Raw genomic sequence first — 25,445 nt, 5'->3', positions numbered from 1 at the left:
CACCTGCACAGGAGCCAGTCTATCGGCATTGGCAACGATCTCGCTCGAATGTCTTTTCACGTGCCAGGGAGGCGACGTTGGTAACTATCAACAGCCACGCTCAAAATGGTGTCACACAAGCATATATGGGTACAAAGAAAAAAATGGAAAACAGGACAGTTGTCAGCTGTCTATCCTGGGTAACCAATCTGGTTACCTCACATATAAAGAATATTTATCCACCAATGTGTGTGTGTGGGGGAGGGTACATCTGTATGTGTGTGATACTGATGTGTTTCTCTTTCTGTACTCAGGTCTAATGCAACCAAACCCATTGTGACAGAATTAATCAAGAATGGTGTAAACTGTATACTGAGAAAACTAAATGTTGGAGATTTCCTTTGGATAGCAAGATCCAAATACTCACAGAATGGTATGTATATATGGATGTATGTATGTGTGTGTGTGGGGGGGGGGGGGGTTACATGCATGCATGTGTGTAAGTGTGTATGCACATGTGTGTGATTTTTTTTTGTTTATATGTCTGTTTCATTCTTTCTATCTCTGCTTTGTCTCTCCCTGTCCTCTCTCTCTCTCTCTCTCTCTCTCTCTCTCTCTCTCTCTCTATCTATCTATCTATCTATCTATCTATCTCTATACTTGGTTTTTCATTAAAGAAGTTTGTTGTAGGTTAAAACTAAATTGAAAAGTCTACATAATCAATAATTGAAATATTGTGATTTCTGTTCTCATCTGAATTTCCTTTCACTTCAGTAAAACAATATCACATAGCTCCTTTTTTTTTTTTCTATGGCTTACCCAGAGGATTGACAACATCCATAACATTCCATAGGATCTCCAAGACCAAGGAGCGGGAGGGCACGAAGGTGGAGGGGAAAAAAGATTGAAAAAAATGATGATTCTTAGTTGCTGCTGTTGAAAGCAGGGAATCAAAATACTGAGGGACCCTGAAAAGCAGGACCCCTGGTCTGGATGTTTGCAACTGAGCAGAGTCTCCTACTACCACCAAGTACTAATTGGTAGTAGGAGGAGGAGGGGGAGGAGGAGGTGGTGGCAGTGAAGGCAACTGTGTGAAGAGATTAATTTTAGCCTCTTATAATGGATATGATTCATACACATGACCAAGATGTATCATACATTGTGCCTCTCAAGGCATCCTCCAGCCTGCCAATTACTGTTCAACCATTAACTTACCTAAGATAAACTACAGGGTGTCCAACAAAGTTTGGGTATATGGGGATTAACACATACTTTAAGAAATTATTATTTCTTATATTTAATTGTTTATGTTATGATTTTATTTACTCCATGTACCCAGACTTTGTGGACACCCTGTATATTAACTTCAGACGTTTATTTGTCCCTTTCTCTATCTTCACTTTCATTGTTATGTCGTAGAATGTTCTCCGGTCTTTGGATATTCTGTTCTTCATATCTCCTCCATTTCCTCACTGTCTCTATTGACTATTGCCCCCAAGATAAACAAATTCTTTGATGTCTTCCATATTGTTGTTGCCAATTCTCACATAAGCTTGTTGTCTGGCATTATTCCTTAGGTATGGAGAAGCCAAAATATAAATCGCAAAATGAAGCTGAAGCTGTTCAAGACTTTGATTCAACCAGCATGGATGTGAAAACTGAAAAGTGACAAAATGGAAGAAAAAAACAATGGACAGCTTCCAATTTACATGCTTAAGGAGAACACTTGACATTAAATGGCTGCAAAGAGTCTGAAATGACACAATTGAGATGATAACGAGCACCAACAGGACCAGTGACAAAATTAGACAGAGATGCTGGAGCTGGGCCAGACACTTACTCAGACAAGATCAAGAAAGCGATTGTATGGTGACACTGAAGTGGCAGCCTGAGTGAGGAAAGAGCAGCAGGGCACTCTAAAGCCAGTGGTGAAGGACCATTGACAAGGAAAGGAGACAAGAAGGGTGGAGAAGCTGGAACAGCAACAGAACAGTGGTAGAAAAAAATAACTGGTTGGAGAGATCATGTTGCAGCCTTGTGTGCCTCATGGCATGGAGAAAACTATCTTGCCTTTCACTCACTATGGTGCAGAGACCGTCAACAACTTCTCTCCACTGTTTTGATTTCAAATTATCATTAATGCGTCTGTAACTTTGGTTATTACTAGGTAAGGGTGTTGGTTCTACGCACAAACCCATTTACACCTCTGGGAAGTGGTGGTCCATATTAGTCAGGCCTCTATACTTTGGTCTGTCCAGCATGTGAGACCCTTGAGGAGCTTATGCTCTGCTGGCATGGCTCTCAAAGATTGAGACACACATGCCACCATGTCACAGTAGGAACTGGACCTCTCTCTATATATGAAAAACCACTATTACTTATTCTCAGATTAAGTAATAGAAGAAATGTTATATATCTTAACTGTCTTACATTCAAATCTTTGACTGAGCAAGAAGGATGGTTTTTAGAAATTCCATATTTTTTGTATTCAGTCTAGTGATATCTTAGTTTTGCAAGTATCATGTGGGCCTCAACTAGTGCTGGTGCCATGTAAAACACACCCAGTACACTCAGTAAAGAGGCTAATAATAGAAAGAGCATCCAGCTGCTGGATTATGACTCCTTTGTGGCCACTGGTTATATGAGGGATTAAGATAGATTTAAAAGAACTGCATTGGCAATAGTGAAGATTGTAACACTGATTTACATTAGTGAATCTGATACTAATAATAGTTTCCAGTTTTTGGCTCAATGCCAGCAATTTTAGAGGAGTAAATTGATTACAACAACACCAGTGCTCAACACATACTTATTTTATCAACCCCACAAAAGGATGAAAGGTAAAGTCAACTTTGGCGACATTTGAACTCAGAAAACTGATGCTATTAAGGTGGATTCTTAAGTGATGTTAAGAACAGGATTGTTACCAAATTTTTTTCTTCTTCCCCTCCAGAAAAACCAGTTGAACTTGTATTAAATTATATTGTGGAAAGAAAACGAATGGATGATTTATCTGGAAGTATTGTAGATGGCAGGTTTCGAGAACAAAAAGTATGTTTATGCTACTATTGTTATTTTTAAAATATCTTAATCTTTTTATTTTATTCTAGACTAAGTTTTCAGGGATTGAGATGATAATTTCATTTTTATATCTTTAATTATATTTTGTTATTTGTTTAACTTAGTTTTTGTCATTTTCTAATCTAAAAGAGTGCTTGATTTATAATACTCAACATTTTGAAAGTGCCAAGTAGATAAGAGCTAAATCACTTCTTTAGTAGAATGCTATGGTAGTCAAGGCTGTGTCTGGTTGAAAATATGTTTTATACAGCTCTGAGATTTTCAATTGAAGATATGAGCTGCTCTACAAATGCAGACAGAAAAACGAGTATCAACTGAAACTCTGCAAAAATGTAAAAAATGTAAGATGAACTGAAACTTAAAATAATGGACTTTGTTTTGCTTGATTTTTATCTTTTCTTTTTTTAAAATATTTTGTGAAACATTTTCTTAACATTTTATTCTATATTGTATGTATTTCTAACTGTATGTTATATAGCTCCAGACCAAGGACATTCCAGCTGTGGCCATCCTCTCTTTTTGTACATCTTTAACTACACTGTCCAATGGTTGAATGGAATTTTAGGGAGATTTGTCTGTTATATCTAGCAGATTGAGTGGCCATATAGAGTCTCCCTTGTTAGTCCTTCCAGCCTTCACTTGTTAGACAAGGGGATGATACCTACATATTTCTTTTACAAACTCCCACATCATGAGTAAATTTACTATATCTGAATAACACCCAAATATTTAACATTAAGCCAACTCTAATGTTTTTTGACATTTGAACATCTTGACAATATAGCAGAAAATACATAAAAATTTAGGGGCATTTTTTGTGGAAAATTATGTCAATTGTGACTGTCTTTTTTTTTTCTTTTCTCTTTACATGCAGTTTCGTTTAAAGCAATGTGGCTTAAGCCATGCTATCTATCTCATTGAAGATTATGGTTCAACAAAACACCTGAGTGTTTCTGAAGATAAATTAATTCAAGCCATAACAAACACACAGGTAAGTTGCTTTGTCTTTATATATGTATTTATATAAAAAAATTTTAAAAAACAGGGAAAATGTAGCAGAGTGAATTAGCAGAATCATTAGACTACTTGACAAACAACCACATAGATGATTTGTTTATCATGATCAAGTGTTTCTGTACATGTAAGCTCGCTTCCTCCATCAAATTGACATTACCTGTACAGGTACACCTTGTGCTACATGTCAGATGAGAAAATGATTGCAGAGCGACATGAAATGAAGCGCTTTGCTCAAGAACACTATATAGTGCCTGATCTGGGAATCAAAACCATGATCTTGCAATCGTGAGCACAACACCCTAGCCACTAAACCATGTGCTTTCACATATATATGTATATCATCATCATCATCATCATCATCATCGTTTAACGTCCGCTTTCCATGCTAGCATGGGTTGGACGATTTGACTGAGGACTGGTGAAACCGGATGGCAACACCAGGCTCCAGTCTAATTTGGCAGAGTTTCTACAGCTGGATGCCCTTCCTAACGCCAACCACTCAGAGAGTGTAGTGGGTGCTTTTACGTGTCACCTGCACGAAAACGGCCACGCTCGAAATGGTGTCTTTTATGTGCCACCCGCACAAGCCAGTCCAGGGGCACTGGCAACGATCTCGCTCGAAAATCCTACGGGAGCCAGTCAGGCGGTACTGGCAACGGCCACGCTCAAAATGGTGCATCTCATGTGCCACCCGCACAAGAACCAGTCCAGGGGCACTGGCAACGATCTTACTTGGCTTGCCGGGTCTTCTCACGCACAGCACATTTCCAAAGGTCTCGGTCAGTAGTCATCGCCTCGGTGAGGCCCAATGTACGAAGGTCTTGCCTCACCACCTCAGCCCAGGTCTTCCTGGGCCTACCTCTTCCACGGGTTCCCTCAACTGTTAGGGTGTGGCACTTTTTCACGCAGCTATCCACATCCATTCTCACCACATGTCCATACCAGCACAATCGTCTCTCTTGCACACCACAACTGATGCTTCTAATGTTCAGCTTTTCTCTCAAGATACTTACACTCTGACGGGTATTCACATTGACATTACACATCCAACGGAGCATACTGGCTTCATTCCTTGCGAGCTTACGTATGTCCTCAGCAGTTACAGCCCATGTTTCACTGCCATGTAGCATGGCTGTTCGTACGCATGCGTCATACAGTCTGCCTTTTACTCTGAGTGAGAGTCCCTTTGTCGCCAGCAGGGGTAAGAGCTCTCTAAACTTTGCCCAGGCTATTCTTATTCTAGCAGCTACACTTTCAGCGCACCCACCCCCACTACTAACTTGGTCGCCCAGATAGCGGAAGCTATCGACTAGCTCTAGTTTTTCACCCTGGAATGAGATAGAAGTTGTTTCCTGTTTGTTTACAGTCTTTATTGCACCTGAACATCTGCCACAAACAAAAACTAACTTGCTAGTTAACTTGCCTTTGATATTGCTGCGCCTCTTATGTGTCCATAGCTTGCACCGGGTACATCTTATAGAGTTACTACCTACTCCTTTTCTACATACTGAGCAGGGCCATCTACCTGAAGGAGTTTGTGTTTTATCTACCTTCCTACTTATTAGGATTTTGGTTTTAGCTAGGTTGACTCTAAGGCCCTTCAATTCTAGACCTTGCTTCCAGACCTGAAACTTCTCCTCTAGTTCTGATAGTGACTCCGCAATTAGGGCAAGGTCATCAGCATAGAGGAGCTCCCAGGGGCAACCTGTCTTGAACTCCTCTGTGATTGCCTGGAGGACTATGATAAATAAGAGGGGGCTGAGGACGGAACCTTGGTGGACCCCTACCTCTACCCGGAATTCATTGCTGTACTCATTTCCAACCCTCACCTTACTGGCAGCATCTCTGTACATGGCTCGCACAGCTCTCACTAACCATTCTTCTATCCCAAGTTTCCTCATTGACCACCAGATAAGGGATCGGGGGACCCTGTCAAAGACTTTCTCCATGTCAACGAAAGCCAGGTACAGAGGTTTATCCTTAGCTAGGTATTTCTCCTGCAACTGTCTCACTAGAAATAAGGCATCAGTAGTGCTTTTACCTGGCACGAACCCAAACTGCATCTCATCTAAATTGATTCGCTCCCTAATTAGTTGGGCTATGACCCTCTTTGTAACTTTCATAACCTGATCTAACAGCTTGATGCCTCTGTAATTATTTGTATCTAAAGCGTCACCTTTACCTTTGTAGCAGTTGACTATGATGCTGCTACACCAGTCATTGGGTATGACTATATATATATATATATATATATATATATATATATATATATATATATATATATATATATAAGAATTTAAGGAATGGAGAAAATGCATGTTATAATTGCATACTTTATTCCTACATATGTTTCAAAGGATTACAACCTGTGTGATCCATAGGGATCTTTGATATTAAAATTGTAACCTTCTCATCAGGGAAAGCATGGGAATCATCTTAAACGTAAGACATAATTGGTCATAATGTCTTACGTTTAAGATGATTCCCATGCTTTCCCTGATGAGAAGGTTACAATTTTAATATCAAAGATCCCTATGGATCACACAGGTTGTAATCCTTTGAAACATATGTAGGAATAAAGTATGCAATTATAACATGCGTTTTCTCCATTCCTTAAATTCTTAAATATACTCAAATACCCAAAATTTCAAGGAGTTCCTGCCTTAAAAACAGGAACTAAACCACAGTTATTTTGTGTTCTTTGCTACATTGGTTTCTATTAACCCATTTATTCTATCAGAAGAATTTTTATTCATTAAGATAGAAGAAATACACATAATCTATATATATAAAAATGAGAATGTGTGTCTGTCTGTCTGTCTGTCTGTCTGTGTGAATCCCTAAAACTCGAGAACTACGCAACCAATTTCATTCAAATTTTACACATGCCTTACTTAGGGTTCCAGTTGTGTTTTAGTCAAAAAAAATTATTAACTTCTTGCAGAGTTCGAGCACACGGCAACATAATATCTCCTCCACTATTTAAGTATTACGTGTCAAAAGTGAAACAAAAACACTCATGTCAAATACTTTCACTTTAAAAATGAAACTATTCCACTAACTGAAACAATCACATTTCGATACTGTAGTGACAGATACTTTCACAGAGAGAGAAAGAGAGAGACAGAAAGAGAGAGAGAGAGAGATGTATATGTATACATATACATGTATATGTACACCATTTCGATACTGTAATGACAGATACTTTCAGAGAGAGAGAGAGAGAGAAAGAGAAAGAGAGAGAGAGATGTATATGTATACATATAGATGTACACGTATATGTATAGATATATAGATCTATACATACATGTATATGTATACATATGTGTAGATGTATATATATATATAGATGTACATGTAATATGTACACATATATACATATATATACATGCATACAGATATCTATACATATATACACCCATCACACACACATACACATGCACACAAACACACACATTAGTCATCTGTTTTCTTATCCAAAACTACGTCAAAAGTACTGAATGGATCTTTATGAAATTTGGAAATTATATTCTTTGCATAACGGCCATAACTCCCATGAAAATTCATATATTTTTGATGTTGATGAAATTTTAACCCGAACATAACAGATGAGCATTATTTAGAAAATGATGTCACACGTTATCGAGGCTACCATTCTTTCTGGATGTGCAAAAGGGGATGACGTCTTTATTCCAAGAATTCCTCTTACTCCATCAGGAGCAGACATTCCTTTTACATTCAGAAGACTACAATTCCCCCTTCGTGTGACTTTTGCCATGTCCATAAACAAATATCAGGGTCAAACACTGTCTGTAGCTGGTCTTCTCTTGGAAGAGCCCTGCTTCTCACATGGACAACTGTATGTTGGCTGCTCAAGAGTGGGCAGCAACAAAAAACCTATTTGTATATGCTCCACAAGGGAAAACAAGGAACATAGTTTACAATGAGGTGTTATAATCACAACAGCAAGAAAGTATGTACATGATCACCTTCTTTTACGAAACTTCATTGACTTTCATATATTTATATTGATATACATATATATACGTGTGTTTGGGTGCGTGTGTGTATATACATCTCTGTATATAAAGATGATGCGTAGTCTAGACGGCGTTTTTAGATTTCATTATTCTCTTTAACCCAGGCAACGCCGAGTATTTCTGCTAGTTATATATATATATATATTATATTAGAAAAAATAATAAGGTACTCAGATTTCTGGTTGGTTGTACATTTACAGATTCTTATTAATATGTCACATGTTTTTTATAGATTAACGCTTGCGTCTGTTCTAGTAGATTCTCCAGATTTTTATCTTTCTTTCGTTTCAATTTCCTTGATTTTGTCATATTCTAAAACCCCCACATATTTATATCCATTAGTCTCAATATCCTTGATTTTCTTGGGTAGCTCTACACCATCAGATGACACAACTTTACCTCTTTGTAGTTTAAGCATACCACACTTTTTAGTCCCAAATTCCATTCTGATGTCCTTACTGAATATCTGCACTGTTGAAACTAGGCCATTTATTTCACATTCAGTCTTTCCAAAGATCTTTAAACCATCCATATATAACAGATGATTTAATTTTTCTCCACTTTTCAAGTTGTACTTTCCGTAGTATCTGTGTGATATCATACAAATCACAAATAGCAATGGTGATAGGCTATCTCCTTGAAATAGGCTGGTAATTATCCACTGCATTGCTTTTACTGAGACCCTTTTGGGAAAGAATTGTTTTTACCTGTGGTCAGCCACTTTGGGATTTGTCACCATTGTTGATTACTTTATCCATTTGCATGGCTATTCTTCTGTGTAGTGCTGGTAAATTTTTCAGCCAATATCCTTGTACTCCTTCCGTTCTTGGACATTTCCAGTTTGGGATCTTTGTTGTCTGTTTGGTTACCATTTCAGTCATTATTCTAATATTGCTCTGTTTCACTTCATATTTTTCTGATCTTAATTCCTTCAACCATTTAGCATCTTTGTTATGCTTTCTTCCATTATCCCAGATGTTACTCCAAAACCTTTTACTTCTTCTGCATCTGATCTCTCCCTGTTGTTAACCTTTTCATTCAGTTGTTGATAAACCCTTTTCTGATCTTGGTGGAACAATCTATTGATTTTTATATTGTTCAATTCTTTGATCATATCTCTTGATCTTTGTCGCTTTAGCTTGCAATCTTTGTTTCAGCTCTTCAAGAAATACATTTTGCCCCTTTTTCTTTATTTTATATCTACATTCTAGTTCCAGATATTTCTCCTCCCTCTTAATTTCACTTTTTTCTTTCTTTCCAAGATGTCGACATGTTTTCTTAGTTCTTTCATTCACTGTTTCATTCTTCCTTTCCACCAAGGTTCTTTTTTCTTCATTTCCACATTTACGGTTTGGTTCAAGGCCTACTTTATTTCCTATATAGATGATGCAGACTTTAATCAATCTATTCATTCCGGTTATATTATTTGTCTTGATTTCTTTCAGCATTATTATCATCATCATCATTATTATCATCATCATTATTATTATTATTATTATTATTATTATTATTATTATTATTATTATTATTATTCGAACAAAATTATTGTCAAAGATCACTACAAAACTATGGCCAAATATAAACGTTTTTTACTTTTACCTTAGTATTATTATTATCATTATTGTTTTACATATTTATTTATTGTGACATATTGAGCATGTCACCATCTGCTGCACACACCTTATTCTACATCTTAATGTTTGTATTCATCCCAGGTAGTCGACGAGTTCAAAATTAAGAGGACTGAAAATACTAAGGAGTCTGTTGCTTACCTGACACTGTTAACACGTTACCTTCAAGGTTATTATTTAGTAAGTAAATTTGCTGTTTTGCACCTCATGTATGTAATCCACTTTCAATATCGTATGTGTGCATGTTATTGGATCTTTCAGTATGCTATGTGGGATTCGAAAAGTGGCCATCACATCGTTTGTTCAAACACATATGCATAGAGATGCAAGATCAACCTTAATCAGCTAAAGCTCTCATAACAAAGAAACTCACTTCTTTCTTTCTATCACTGGATCATCATCATCATCATCATCATCATCATCATCATCGTTTAACGTCCGCTTTCCATGCTAGCATGGGTTGGACAATTTGACTGAGGACTGGTGAAACCGGATGGCAACACCAGGCTCCAGTCTGATTTGGCAGAGTTTCTACAGCTGGATGCCCTTCCTAACGCCAACCACTCAGAGAGTGTAGTGGGTGCTTTTACGTGTCACCCGCATGAAAACGGCCACGCTCGAAATGGTGTCTTTTATGTGCCACCCGCACAAGCCAGTCCAGGGGCACTGGCAACGATCTCGCTCGAAAATCCTACAGGAGCCAGTCAGGCGGTACTGGCAACGGCCACGCTCAAAATGGTGCATCTCATGTGCCACCCGCACAAGAACCAGTCCAGGGGCACTGGCAACGATCTTACTTGGCTTGCCGGGTCTTCTCACGCACAGCACATTTCCGGTAATATATATATATATATATATATAGGCATAGGAGTGGCTGTGTGGTAAGTAGCTTGCTTACCAACCACATGGTTCCGGGTTCAGTCCTACTGTGTGGCACCTTGGGCAAGTGTCTTCTACTATAGCCTCGGGCCGATCAAGGCCTTGTGAGTGGATTTGGTAGACGGAAACTGAAAGAAGCCCATCATATATATGTATATATATGTATGTGTGTGTGTTTGTGTGTCTGTGTTTGTCCCCTCAACATCGCTTGACAACTGATGCTGGCATGTTTAGGTCTCTGTAACTTAGCGTTTCGGCAAACGAGACTGATAGAATAAGTACTAGGTTTACAAAGAATAAGTCCTGGGGTTGATTTGCTTGACTAAAGGCGGTGCTCCAGCATGGCCACAGTCAAATGACTGAAACAAGTAAAAGGGTAAAGAGTAATATATACTTGAACGTATGTTGAGAGATTGTCATAGCCTGTTTGCCTACAAACAGTTGATCGCTGTAGTTATTATCAGTGTTTTTTTTTTTTTTCAGCAATACAAATAAGAGTTTTAGCTGTAATGTCCAGCAGGTTGACATACTTAGTATGTCCTTTGATTAATTTTTATTTTGTGTTGAAACCAGCCTGATCTTGCCTCTCACACCTACCATACAATATCAGTCCAAAAATAAATAATTTCATCATCAAAATCTTGAAGCTACAAGATGATGCATTATTAATTCAAAACAATGTGAATAAATAAGCAATGCATTTGACAAAATATCCTGAATGCTAAAAAGTTGGTACAGATTCAGCTAATGTTTCTAGTGGGTGAATGACCACACAGAGGCTCTTTTATTGGTCCAAGTGTCTGTTTAGCTCAAGATAACTAAGTGATAATATGCTATGCTAGCATGTAAAAGAAAACAAAACAAAAAAAGAAAACACTGATATTAAAATGATGATAATGATGGTAATGTATTAATAGTTAGATATCACCCACAATTAAATTATTGTTTACATCTGCTCTTGTATTACAGAAGAAGACCTTATATGGTAGCAATGAAGTTGTGAAAGCTAAACCAGGAGAGAAGATAGATCATAGTTTAGATAGTGCTTCAGAAATTCTTTGTAATTTTGAAGACTTCAATAACTCTGCTGCAAAGAGCCAGGTTGGTTTTGATTGTTTTCTTTTATATTTCAGATAAATGAAACAATGAAAATGTAATTAAGGTGTTTGACAATTAGTTATTTAAGTTGACACCTGAGGCACAGGCAAGGCTGTGTGAGTACAGAGTTCAGTTTATTACCTCAGAGTTTTGAGTTCTAATTCACTGAGCAGCACCTTGAGTATGTGTCCTCTACTCAAGCCTCAGGCCAACTAATGCCTTGTGAGTGAAACTACATGGAAGAAGTTTCTTGAATATCTGTATATCTAGAGAGAGAGAGAGAGAGAGAGTTCGGGTAAATTTATGTCTAATGGTGTAATGTAATGAGTATATTCAATAAGTGCTCAGAATGATTTACCACCTAAAACTACAACATAAACTGCGACTTAAACAGTCATGTTGTTGCTACCTTTTCTCTTTAACAATGGAACTGCTAATTTCTAAAATACCCTACTAGAGGTATACATCAATTCTTCCCTCTCTAAATATGAAATAGACTGCTAATATATGTAAAACTTATCTTTGTCTGCTGAGAAATGCACTATACTCCCCTGTGTGCATCTATTCTGGAAACAGCTGTAAGAAATGATCTATAATACACTTTATTCTATTCTAACAACTCTGTTGTAACAGCTCTACAGTTACGTGTAAATATATAAATTCCAAGCTCTAGACTGATACCAATTGTCTGCCTGTTCATTCTTTCTTTGTTTCTATTGTATGTGTATGTTTATGTTTGTTGCTTTGCATGCACAACAATAATGTTTGTTGGCATTCTCTGTCAATAAAATCATCCTCTAGTCCTTCTTTCTTTCCTGCCTTTAACCCTCCAACACGAAGTATAGGCCACTTATAATTGAATTCCATGTCGCATAATTTTTCGCTTCTGTACTTATACTCTGCCATGAATGTCCCCCTTTCTCTAGTTCCTTTTGTGTTGATCTACGCCACGAGATCTTAGGCCTACCCCTCTTTCTATATCCATCCGGATTCCACTGTAAAGCACTTTCGCTGCATTTGGTGTGTCTTTTCTAATTGTGCTACCAATCCACTTCCACTTTTTCTTAAATATTTGCTCCCTCATCGAAACTTGTTTTGTTCTTTGCCATAGCTCATATTGCTTATGTGTACGGGCCATCTGATTTTAAGTATCCTCTAGTCCTACACTGCAGAAAACATAGTATAAAAATCCCTCACTTGAAAAACTGGTACGGCTTTGAGGAAGATTTGACTGTTGTTTCTAGCAGGTCGAAGGTAGGAAGGTTGAAACGATGTCTTTCTCTGTTCATGGCTACATGGACAGCTTCGAAAATATTTAAAAAAATTAGTGAAAGCCATATTACATTGCAAGTGATGGTGACTGCACATATCTATATTTGTCCATAGGTGTTAACAGTGCGTGAGATGTTTGCAAAACAGCTGCTTCACTTCCCCAACATGTCTGGAGCAAAAGCATTTGCTGTCACTGAGAAATGGCCAACGCCTGCCAGGTAAGTGGTCCTGATTAATGATCTTTTATGCTACAGGTGTGGCTGAGCACAGACGTGGCAGTGTGGCTGAGAAACTTGCTTCTCAACCATATGACCTTAGGTTCAAACCCACTGCATGGCACCTTGACCAGGAATCTTCTTTTATAGCTCTGGGCTGACTATAGCCTTGTGAATGGATTTGGTAGGTAGATGGAAACTGAACAAAGCCCAACACATATCTATCTATTTATCTATGCATTTATTGATATATATATATATATATATATATATATATATATATATATTTCCAAGCCTTTGAACATTTATTTAACTGACATATTACTCTATATTTCTCCTTTATTTGTTCTCTCCTTATTGATTTCTTTACTCCTTCTCTTCATATGCGCTACCTTTGCCGTCATATCTACTAACGGTTCTTTTTAAATACATAATAGCGTTCTGTTCATCATTTACAGTCATCACATTTGTTAAAATGTCTTATTGTTGAGTTTGATCCTCTTTCTTTCCCTGATGAGAAAGTTACATATTTTACACCATTTATTCCTTTTGGAATAATATCAATGTTGTCTTCAAAACATATGTCGGAAGTAAAAGAATTTGAATAACACCTGCGTTTAACTCCATTTATTTATTTTATGTGTGTGTGTATATATATATATATATATATATATATATATATATATATATTAAATATATACTTTTATAAAACAAATTTTACAAAATATATAGTATCTGTTAACAGTCTTAGCCAAAAACTCACAGTTGAGTTTTTGTATATATATATATATATGTCTCTTAAAAGATAGAGCTCAAAATCGATGCATTGAAGATACTTTATTGCAGCAACAATTATAATAGCAGAAACAACCACAATAAACCAAACCTATGCACATTTCAATAGGGTATCCCGGAAAAATAAACCACATCATAAGATGTCTCGTAAAATATTGTAACAAATTACAACATATTACAAATTTCTGGATACTCCATCTCATCAGGGTTGCATTATTGCCATCACCAATACTATTATTAGAAAAAAAACACACATCATCCAAGAGGGTGAAAGAATAATCGACGGCACGCAACCTACCATCGTTATTTTCTTACAGAATGTAAACAAACCAGTCAACCGAAATCCAGCGACGTACACCGCCCGGTTTACAGCGTAAAAATCCCTTGCCAAAAATTCATCCCCCATGTACATCAAGATTTCCTATCGGATCTTCCTATAACGATAGTGTATTAATTAATTCATTAATTATACCCGCCCACGCCCACGCACCGCACACCACCACCCACAAGCCCACACCTACACCCACACACACATATACCTATACTTAGATACACACACCAATATATATTTGTGTGTATTTTTTATGTATAACCATACACACAAACTCATATATACACTCACATATGCATGCATATACATATACACACATACAGATACACATGCACCCACATAAACGCGCACAGATACACACACATTTACATATATACGCATACATACACACATGCGTACATATGTACATACATACATATAGCTATACCTCCATATATACATCGATACATATGCACATACACACACATCATCATCATCATCATCATCATCGTTTAACGTCCGCTTTCCATGCTAGCATGGGTTGGACGATTTGACTGAGGACTGGTGAAACCGGATGGCAACACCAGGCTCCAATCTGATTTGGCAGAGTTTCTACAGCTGGATGCCCTTCCTAACGCCAACCACTCAGAGAGTGTAGTGGGTGCTTTTACGTGTCACCCGCACGAAAACGGCCACGCTCGAAATGGTGTCTTTTATGTGCCACCCGCACAAGCCAGTCCAGGGGCACTGGCAACGATCTCGCTCGAAAATCCTACAGGAGCCAGTCAGGCGGTACTGGCAACGGCCAGGCTCAAAATGGTGCATCTCATGTGCCACCCGCACAAGAACCAGTCCAGGGGCACTGGCAACGATCTACATGTTTACATGTACACACATACACATACGTCTCCATACACACATATATACATATATACACACATACACTCTCACGTGTCTCCACATGTATACCTACACCCATATACATATACACTCATATATTTGCGCCACAGACCTAATTCCAGTAAGATAAATAGAGATGAATATACCTCTTCCTTAATTTCGAACTTGTGCCTATACACATTCCGGTAATTCCTATTTATAAAATGCATACGTATGTCTATACATATGTAGACATCTGTAAGCTTTAAACGTTATTTTATTAACTAGGTGACCCTTGGAAAAAAGTATGGAAAATAATTCCAAGTTACATAACGAACAAGTACTTTTACCCTTGTCGTACGGCATCGATTTGCCTACTAAAACTAAAAACATTGTCTATAGGTGTAATGTTATAGCGGATAAGAAGATTTGGAGTTATATCGGGGCTTCGTCACTTGAGGTCTCGAAACGAATTTCTAATCATTACTCATCCTTTAGGGATTGGAGTAAGCAATATAGTACGGCGCTTAGTAATTTAGTTTGGAAATTGAAAGATGAGAAAAAGGATTACTCCCTTGAATGGTTGTTAGTAGGCAAATCGATGCCGTACGACAAGGGTAAAAGTACTTGTTCATTATGTAACTTGGAATTATTTTCCATACTTTTTTCCAAGGGTCACCTAGTTAATAAAATAACGTTTAAAGCTTACAGATGTCTACATATGTATAGACATACGTATGCATTTTATAAATAGGAATTACCGGAATGTGTATAGGAACAAGTTCGAAATTAAGGAAGAGGTATATCTTACTGGAATTAGGTCTGTGGCGCAAATATATGAGTGTATATGTATATGGGTGTAGGTATACATGTGGAGACACGTGAGAGTGTATGTGTGTATATATGTATATATGTGTGTATGGAGACGTATGTGTATGTGTGTACATGTAAACATGTAAACATATATAAGCTTGTGTGTGTGTATGTGCATATGTATCGATGTATATATGGAGGTATAGCTATATGTATGTATGTACATATGTACGCATGTGTGTATGTGAGTATGTATGCGTATATATGTAAATGTGTGTGTGTATCTGTGCGCGTTTATGTGGGTGCATGTGTATCTGTATGTGTGTATATGTATATGCATGCATATGTGAGTGTATATATGAGTTTGTGTGTATGGTTATACATAAAAAATACACACAAATATATATTGGTGTGTGTATCTAAGTATAGGTATATGTGTGTGTGGTGGTAGGTGTGGGCTTGTGGGTGGTGGTGTGCGGTGCGTGGGCGTGGGCGGGTATAATTAATGAATTAATTAATACACTATCGTTATAGGAAGATCCGATAGGAAATCTTGATGTACATAGGGGATGAATTTTTGGCAAGGGATTTTTACGCTGTAAACCGGGCGGTGTACGTCGCTGGATTTCGGTTGACTGGTTTGTTTACATTCTGTAAGAAAATAACGATGGTAGGTTGCGTGCCGTCGATTATTCTTTCACCCTCTTGGATGATGTGTGTGTTTTGCTAATAATAGTATTGGTGATGGCAATAATGCGACCCTGATGAGATGGAGTATCCAGAAATTTGTAATATGTTGTAATTTGTTACAATATTTTACGAGACATCTGATGATGTGGTTTATTTTTCCAGGATACCCTATTGAAATGTGCATAGGTTTGGCTTATTGTGGTTGTTTCTGTTATTATAATTGTTGCTGCAATAAAGTATCTTCAATACATTGATTTTGAGCTCTATCCTTTAAGAGACATGTATATATATATATATATATATATATATATATATATATACATGCACACACACACACACACACACACACACACAGATATATCATCATCATCATCATCATTTAATGTCTGTTTTCCATGCTGGCATGGATTGGACAATTCAACAGGAACTGCCAAGTCAGAAGACTGTCCCAAACTCTGCTGTCTGTTTTGACATCCAATATGCTAGAAAGAGGTCATCAACGACCCAACCACAAAGAAAAATAATGCTCTCCAGAAAAATTTCGCAAAACGCCAGAACAGAACAAAATGAGAAATATACAGAATAAAGAGTTATCGATGGACTGCAGTTTCGAACATTAACGTTATACTTACGTAATAACATCCATGTTCTCATCAGCATAGACGTTCTAAAATCAATATAATTTGCAGAACTATACACGAGTTGTCTTCATGAAACTAGACTCGCATATAGTTCTACCGATTACATTGGGGCTGCTTTTCAAAATGCTTCAGCTCCGGCCCGCAGAATTCCGGAAACAATTCTGCAGAGAATAAATCACTGCAGTATATGTTGCCGGCTGGAGAACATAACTATTTAAATTATTATTTATATAGATAGGGTGATAAATTGAATATTAATTCAAATTAAAACCAAGTGGCCTAGCATATAAAAAATCTGAAAATTCAGAAAAAATTGTATTACACGTGTATAAGGGATGACCACTAGGTGGACATCCAATATTCTAGAAAGAGGTCATCAACGACCGGAGGCATTTTGAAAAGCAACCCCAATTTAATTGGTAGAACTATATGCAAGTCTTGTTTCATTAAGACAATTCGTGTATAGTTCTGCAAATTATGTTAATTCTAGAGCGTCTATGCTGATGAGGATGAGAACACGGATGTTATTACGTAAGTATAACGTTAATGTTCGAAACTGCAGTCCATAGATAACTCTGTATATTTCTCATTTTGTCCTGTTCTGGCGTTTTGCGAAATTTTTCTGGAGAACATTATTTTTCTTTGTGGTTGGGTCATTGATGACCTCTTTCTAGCATATTGGATGTCCACCTAGTAGTCATCCCTTATACACGTGTAATACATTTTTTTCTGAAATTTCAGATTTTTTTATATGCTAGGCCATTTGGTTTTAAATTGAATTAATATTCAATTTATCACCATATGTATATATATATATATATATATATATACACGACGGGTTTCTTTCAGTTTCCGTCTACCAAATCCACTCACAAGGCTTTGGTCGGCCTGAGGTTATAGTAGAAGACACTTGCCCAAGGTGCCACACAGTGGGACTGAACCCGGAACCATGTGGTTTGTAAGCAAGCTACTTACCACACAGCCACTCCTACGCCTATATATATGTATGTATGTATAATTTCTTGCTTATTTTCATATTGCAGTTTATATGAAGCTTATAATGCTTGTCCAGATAAAATCAGTCAAGAGCAAATGCTGAATAACATTAAGGCTGGAAAAAATAACAGGTATTTGCTTTTTTTTTATTTGGTTTTTTTTTTTTTGACTAGTTTCAGTTATCATATTGTGACCTTGTCGGGGGGCCCCATCATCTGGGTTTTAAGTTATTGGGTTGTCTGGAAGGTTTGTGCCAATTTATAGTAGCTTACCTTTCGACTTAGGTCATAGGAACATAAACTTTCTTCCACGAAAAGATAGCTTAAACTGTGCTCTAAATGGAGGTGTTGTCAAATCCTATTTTATGGACTCAACCATGTTCTAAAATGTGTTAATTCTGTAACCCTTTAAAATGGAAGATAAGAAAGTTCATTTTCGGCACTTGGTGCTTTTCTTTTTCCAGACAACCCAATATTATATCCCCACCTCTACCCACCGTTCTTACGTTAGTCTACTGTTTATTTTATTGAGTAGCTAAGTTACATTTTATGATACAACACAGGATTTCTAACTGGTAGAGTTACATAAACTCAAACTCATAAATATTCACCATGTTCGGATGGTGCTTTTTACATGCTACTGGCACAGGGAACCAGTCAGGCGGCTCTGGCAGTGACCCACGCATGAATGAATGGTGCTTATCGTGTGCCACCAGCATTGGGAACAGCCACAACTACAATTTCCGTTTGATTGTGATTTGATTTGATCTTGATTTACTTGACTCAATAGGTCTCCTCAAGCACGGAATGTTGCCCGTAGATTCAAAGGTACTTTTTAAATGGGCTGGTTATGTAACACAGGTGTAGACTATATCTGTGATCTCACTTCCCTTGCCGGGTCTTCTCAATCACATCTCCAGAGGTCTCGGTCTTTCATCATTGCCTCTGTGAGGCCCAACGTCCGAAAGTCATGCTTCACCACCTCATCCCATGTCTTCCTGGGTCTCCCTTTTCCATGGGTTCCTTCCACTGTTAGGTATATATATTTGTGTGTGTATATATATATATATATATATATATATATATATATATATATATGTATGTATACATATATATATGACGACCAAAGCCTTGTGACTGGATTTGGTTGAGGAAACTGAAAGAAGCCCATTCTATACATATAGACATATACATGTTTATGCATGTGCATTTGTGTCTCTATATGTCTCCCCCCCCCACACACACACACACAATCGCTTGACAACTAATGTTGGTGTATTTAAGCCCCTGTAACTTAGCAGTTTGGCTGAAGAGATTGATAGAATAAGCACCATCTTACAAAGAATAAGTCCAGGGGTCGAGTTCTTCAACTAAAAGGTGGTGCTCCAGCATGGCCACCCTCAAATGACTGAAACAGGTAAAACAATAAAAAACTATGCCATTTTTCTTCCCAAGGAATGCCAGGTATCTCTGCTAGTATATTAATAAAGTAAAGCAGTAGTCCAAGTGATTTACCTTGGTCACTTACCTCACATGAACGATAACAGTTGTATCAAAGGTGCTAATCTCTAATTGGAGAGGCAACATTTGGAATGGGTAAGCATCTGGCCCAGGTTTCTAATCTACAGTCTTTGAATGTTCTGAAAAATTCATAGGCACCACTTTCCATGCCCTAAACTATTTAAAGTCATCATCATAACCATTAATGTCCATTTTCCATGCTGGCATGGGTTGGACAGCTTGACAGGAGCTTGCATGGCCAAGGACCACACCAGGTGCCATAGTTTGTTTTGGCTTCGGTTTCTACAGTTGGATTCCCTTCCTAATGCCAACCACTTTAGAGAGTGTACTGGGTGCTTTTTACGTGGCACCATCACCAATGCTTTTTACATAGCACCATCACCAGTGCTTTTTATATGGTACCATCACCAGTGCTTTTTATATGGTACCATCACCAGTGCTTTTTATATGGTACCATTACCAGTGCTTTTTATATGGTACCATCACCAGTGTCTTTTACATGGCATCAGCTTCAATGCTTTTTACACTACACATTGATGTGATAAAAAGTGATAAAAGGGGGAAAATGGAGGCACAAAAACATTTGTCAAAAATTTATATTATGTAACAATTGAACAAAATTTGTTTCAGTCAAGCATTTCTAATGTTCTTGTTCAATTTTATCTTGTAGAAACATTGGTCCTGTTCTGAGCAGAAAAATTCAACAATTTTACTGTCCAGATGATAGATAATACTTGAATATGTTGACGATGAAGATGATAACCTCCACATCTGTGAATTATATTGTACAAGTGATTTACATATACTATACCTGCACAGGTGATTGATATATATCATACCTGCACAAGTGATTGACAATATCAGAATATATTGATGAAAATGGCAACTTCTACATCTTTGGAATATATTCAGCAATTTGTACTGTACAAAATGATCGATATTATTTGAATGTACCAAGAAAAAAGTGGAATGTCTACATAATTCAACAATAATGCTGTACAAGTAATTGATAATTGAATATCATGTTAAAAATAGTAATTGCTACACCTCTGGATTATAGCCAACAATTGTACAGTAGAGTTACAGATAATTGATTTATTTGAATATATTTCTGAACCTGGAAACATTTACGTTTATGAATTATATTCAGCAGTTGTACTGTACAAACAATTGATATTTTCAATATATCAGGGAAAACAGTAACATGTACAACTGTGAATTATTTTCAATGATTGTACTGTACAGGTTATTGATAGTATTTAAATATATTGATGAATATGGTAACTATTACAATTCTGGATTGCATTCAATAATTCTCTCAGAATTATAAGTGTTATAATTGGACATCATTCAAGTATGAGGTCCAATTGAACCTCATTCAAATATGGAATAGAAATTGAAAACTTATACAGTTGCTTTATCAGACTGTTGCCTGCGAAAAGTACTCCTCTGTACAAGAGATTACAAAAGAAATTTTAATTTTATCTACTTTTTTAGCAAGAAACCAAAATAAATATTTTATCGATTTTTTTATCCCATTTTGTATCCTATTTTACAAAAGTTTCTGAGATTCTCTTGTACTAAATAATGGTTTCAAATGTTGGCACAAGGCCAGTAATTTCAGGGGAATGGGTAAGTTGATTACATCAACCCCAGAATTCAACTGCTACTTGTTTTATTGACCCTGAATGGATGAAAGGCATAGTCAACCTTGGCAGAATTTGGAATCAGAATGTAAAGATGTACAAAATACTGCTAAGCATTTTACCTGACATGCTAAAAATTCTACCTGCTTGTTGCTGCCTTGTACTAAATTATGAGCTTCAGATTATGTCAGGATAAACCTCACAGGATTGATTTATTTAAAGTTGACAAGGTCAAGGACAATTTGTTATCAAGTGTGTACGTATACAGTAAGCAGGTATCAGTCCATCATGTTGAGTTCTAAGCAGACCCTTTGGCAATCAGCAACAAGCAGTTTATGATAATTTTTTTCTCCAACAAAAGACAGGAGTTAGCCTTATGATCCCCCTGATAATTTTCACTGTTTACACTTATATTCTTCATCTCCACTGACCATGCTCCTTGCCCTCATTTTCTCTTCCTTCGTCTTTAACCATGTCTTTCTTGATTATCCCTTTCCTCTCACCCAGTCATTTTAATTCTTTCTCAGCACATGATCCAACCACTTCATCCCATTTTTCTTTACAACCTCCATCTCTGGTTCTATTGTCATTATCCATTGAAATGCATTTTATCATCTTCCTCTCTCTCTCTCTCTCTCTCAGCAATACTCTGCTCATCCACCAACCTATTCTTTTTTCTTTCAAGTCTTCTTTGCTATTCTACATTCATTACCCGTTCTGCTAGGTTCCTCACAGGCAAAGAACACAGGTACAAGATTTTCTGGGCAGGGAACACTGACAGGGTCAGGGACATGGGTATACTTCTTGCAGAGAAATGGGTTGATAAGGTAATCAGAGCATGCGACAGAATACTTAAGATTAGATTAGTGCTTCATCATGGGTTAGCAACCATTATCTCGGGCTATGCCCCTCAACCAGGGCTACCTGACGGACAGAAAGACCGATTTTATGACACCCTCTTGCAGACTACCTCATTGACAAATGACAGGGACCTTCTCTTTGTGGCTGGTGACTTCAGTGGACATGTTGTACAACATGCAGGGGGGCTTCCATGGCATACATGGAGGCTACGGTTTTGGTTCCTGCAATGAGGAGGGAACCAGGCTGCTGGAGTTCTGCAATGCAAATGATCTGGTTTGCAACACTAACTTCAGGAAGCCTGCCAGTCACCTAGTCACCTACCGTTCTGGCAGGCACACTAGCCAAATTGACTACATCCTCGCCTGAAAAAGGGAAAGATGGCAAAAATGAGTTGTAACTCTGTTTCAAAGGTCCAGCCTTGTCATATTCTGAGTTGTACTGAATTTCTCTGAGAACTACATTAAGGGTATATGTGTCTGTGGAATGCTCAGCCACATGCACATTAATTATTTCATGAGCCAGCTGTTTTGTTGCTCAGACCAACTGGAACCCTTGTCACTGTAATCAACAGGGTGTCAGGTTATATATATATATATAATTAAAAAGAAATGTAAAAATACATTATGAAGGATATACCATAAACAATAATTATTTATGAATATATCAATGGCCGTTTATAGTTATGAATAAATCACAATTATAATGGAGAGGGCTGCAAAAACCCTTACATGTTTAGAAATAGCAGTCAAAAACCACTATTATCACTCATATTTTATCTCCTCACAATAAAGCTGTCCGCGAGCAACATGACATACAAAATCCACAATTTAAAAATAAAAGGTTGATTCTCTATTGCAATTTCGAAGGTAGGAACATATTATACAGTATTATATACCATATTGTAAAATAACGGAGATAAACAATATAACAGTTCCTCTCTGTTATAATTGTGATTTATTCATAATTATAAACCCTGTTCTTTCATGCAATTTATTATTACATGTTTGGTCACTGATATATTCATAAATAATTAATAATTGTTGATGATATTTCGTAATGTATTTTTACATTTTTTCTTAATTATTTCATTTCCTCCTGTCTTTTCTCATAAACGCTGTGCATGACACTGGAATTCAGAATCTGAATGTGTAGATAGAGGTTGACACATTATTCTTGCCGGTCGGGATACATGTAAGCCCCAAGGTATGACTTTGTATCAATTTGTATCTATAAGAATATTCTCCTGATGAGAAGAATAGCACTGTTATTTTGTTTATATCCATTATTTTACAATATGTTATATAATATGGTGTGGAGGCGCAATGGCCCAGTGGTTAGGGCAGTGGACTCGCGGTCATAGGATCGCAGTTTCGATTCCTAGACCGAGCGTTGTGAGTGTTTATTGAGCGAAAACACCTAAAGCTCCACGAGGCTCCGGCAGGGGATGGTGGCGAACCCTGCTGTACTCTTCCACCACAACTTTCTCTCACTCTTACTTCCTGTTTCTGTTGTGCCTGTAATTCAAAGGGTCAGCCTTGTCACACTGTGTCACGCTGAATATCCCCGAGAACTACATTAAGGGTACACGTGTGTGTGGAGTGCTCAGCCACTTGCACGTTAATTTCACGAGCAGGCTGTTCTGTTGATCAGATCAACTGGAACCCTGGATGTCGTAACCGACGGAGTGCCAACAATATAATATGGTATAATAGGTTCCTAACTTCGAAATTGCAATAGAGAATTAACCATTTATATGAGTAATAATAGAGGCCTTATAGTGGTTTTTGACTGCTATTTCTCAACATGTAAGGATTTTTGCAACCCTCTCCATTATAATTATGATTTATTCATAATTATAAACACACTTCTTATATATGTGTGTCTGTGTGTCTACACCATTGCATGACAACTGGTGTTGGTTTGTTTATATCCATATAACTTAGCAGTTTCAGTAAACGAAACCAATAGAATAAATAGCAGACTTATTGGGGAAATAAGTACTGGGATGGATTTGTCCGACAAAATCCTTCAAGGTTTAATACCCCAGCATGCCAACAGTCCAAATAACTGAAACAATGAAAAGATAGAAGAGATATAAAATGGAATTAAATCAAACATTTAAAAAAAAAAATAATGAAAAACAACAGTCAGGTGTACTGCTTCCTATCAAATCCCTTTTTATTAAGCCTTATGTACAAATTTACAGGTGTGTAGTTTCTTTTGAAGTTCGTTTTTGTTTTTGTTTTTTTTTGCAGGGGTGGGGGGTTCATAACCTTTATTTTTCTGAAATTCATTATTATTGTTTTTTATTCATTTTTTTTTTTCAATTCCCAAATTCAGCAAGATTAACTACAAAAAGGTTTTTAAAAAAATTCAAAAAAAAAAAAAAAATCCATGTACATTTGTTATTGCACAATGACACTTTTTAATAGTAAAGTATATATGAAAGTAAAGAGGGAGGAGAGTTGACATACGATGTGTGTGAGGGCAATGCATGCATAAATACATACATGTGTATATATATATATATATATATATACGTGCACACATACCCTCACACACATGATTTAGACAGCATAAAGGATAATAACCCTACAGGGCAACGCACAAACACGAGTGTTTAAATCTTAAATTGCTTGCTTCTGTAGAACAAAAAAAAAATTAAATTTTTATTTCAGAGAAAAAAAAAATTTTTTTTCTTTAAATCTGCATAATGGCTTTTTTATTTTTTTATTTTGGTACAAAAATTATTAAAGTGAATAATAATAATAATAATAATAATGATGATAATAATTATAGTAATAATAATAATCTGCTGTCAGAGTGAGACCAGCTCTTGCAGCAACATGCAAACGCACACACAAAAAAAAAAATTTATAATAATAATAATAATAATAATTGTATCCAAACAAAAGGTTGATTTATCATGTCGTTCAGGACACTTCATGTTTCCTTCTGTTGGCCAAATTTGCTAGCAATCAAAAATAATTCATGATTTTTTTTTTTTTGTTTATCTTTATCGAGTTACAAGAAAAGGAGTGTCTAAATATGTGTATGTGTGTTTGTGTATGTATATGCATAC

At 36.8% G+C, this 25,445-nt stretch overlaps 1 protein-coding gene across 9 annotated transcripts in view; it reads left to right on the top strand.

Moving 5' to 3' along the window:
• LOC106879193 (structure-specific endonuclease subunit MUS81) overlaps positions 1-21,389 on the top strand; it is a 52,867-nt gene extending 31,478 nt beyond the window's left edge. For 7 of the 9 annotated variants that reach the window (XM_089349777.1, XM_089349783.1, XM_089349781.1 and 4 more), the window contains 8 exons: positions 294-412; positions 2,933-3,030; positions 3,935-4,051; positions 9,833-9,928; positions 11,597-11,728; positions 13,112-13,215; positions 18,384-18,467; positions 20,527-21,389. In XM_089349777.1, coding sequence (XP_089205903.1) covers positions 294-412; positions 2,933-3,030; positions 3,935-4,051; positions 9,833-9,928; positions 11,597-11,728; positions 13,112-13,215; positions 18,384-18,467; positions 20,527-20,587 — 811 coding nt within the window. In that variant the 3' untranslated portion in view covers positions 20,588-21,389. The remainder of the gene's footprint in view (positions 1-293; positions 413-2,932; positions 3,031-3,934; positions 4,052-9,832; positions 9,929-11,596; positions 11,729-13,111; positions 13,216-18,383; positions 18,468-20,526) is intronic. The other 2 variants (XM_089349779.1, XM_089349778.1) reach the window with 1 other exon arrangement.
• The last annotated feature ends 4,056 nt before the right edge of the window (positions 21,390-25,445 follow it).

Source organism: Octopus bimaculoides, chromosome 3, assembly GCF_046866305.1.
Source record: "Octopus bimaculoides isolate indiv1 chromosome 3, ASM4686630v1, whole genome shotgun sequence".
Classification (NCBI taxonomy): Eukaryota; Metazoa; Mollusca; class Cephalopoda; order Octopoda; family Octopodidae; genus Octopus; species Octopus bimaculoides.
Note: the sequence above shows the minus strand (reverse complement) of the source record. Positions and strands in the feature narration are given on the sequence as shown.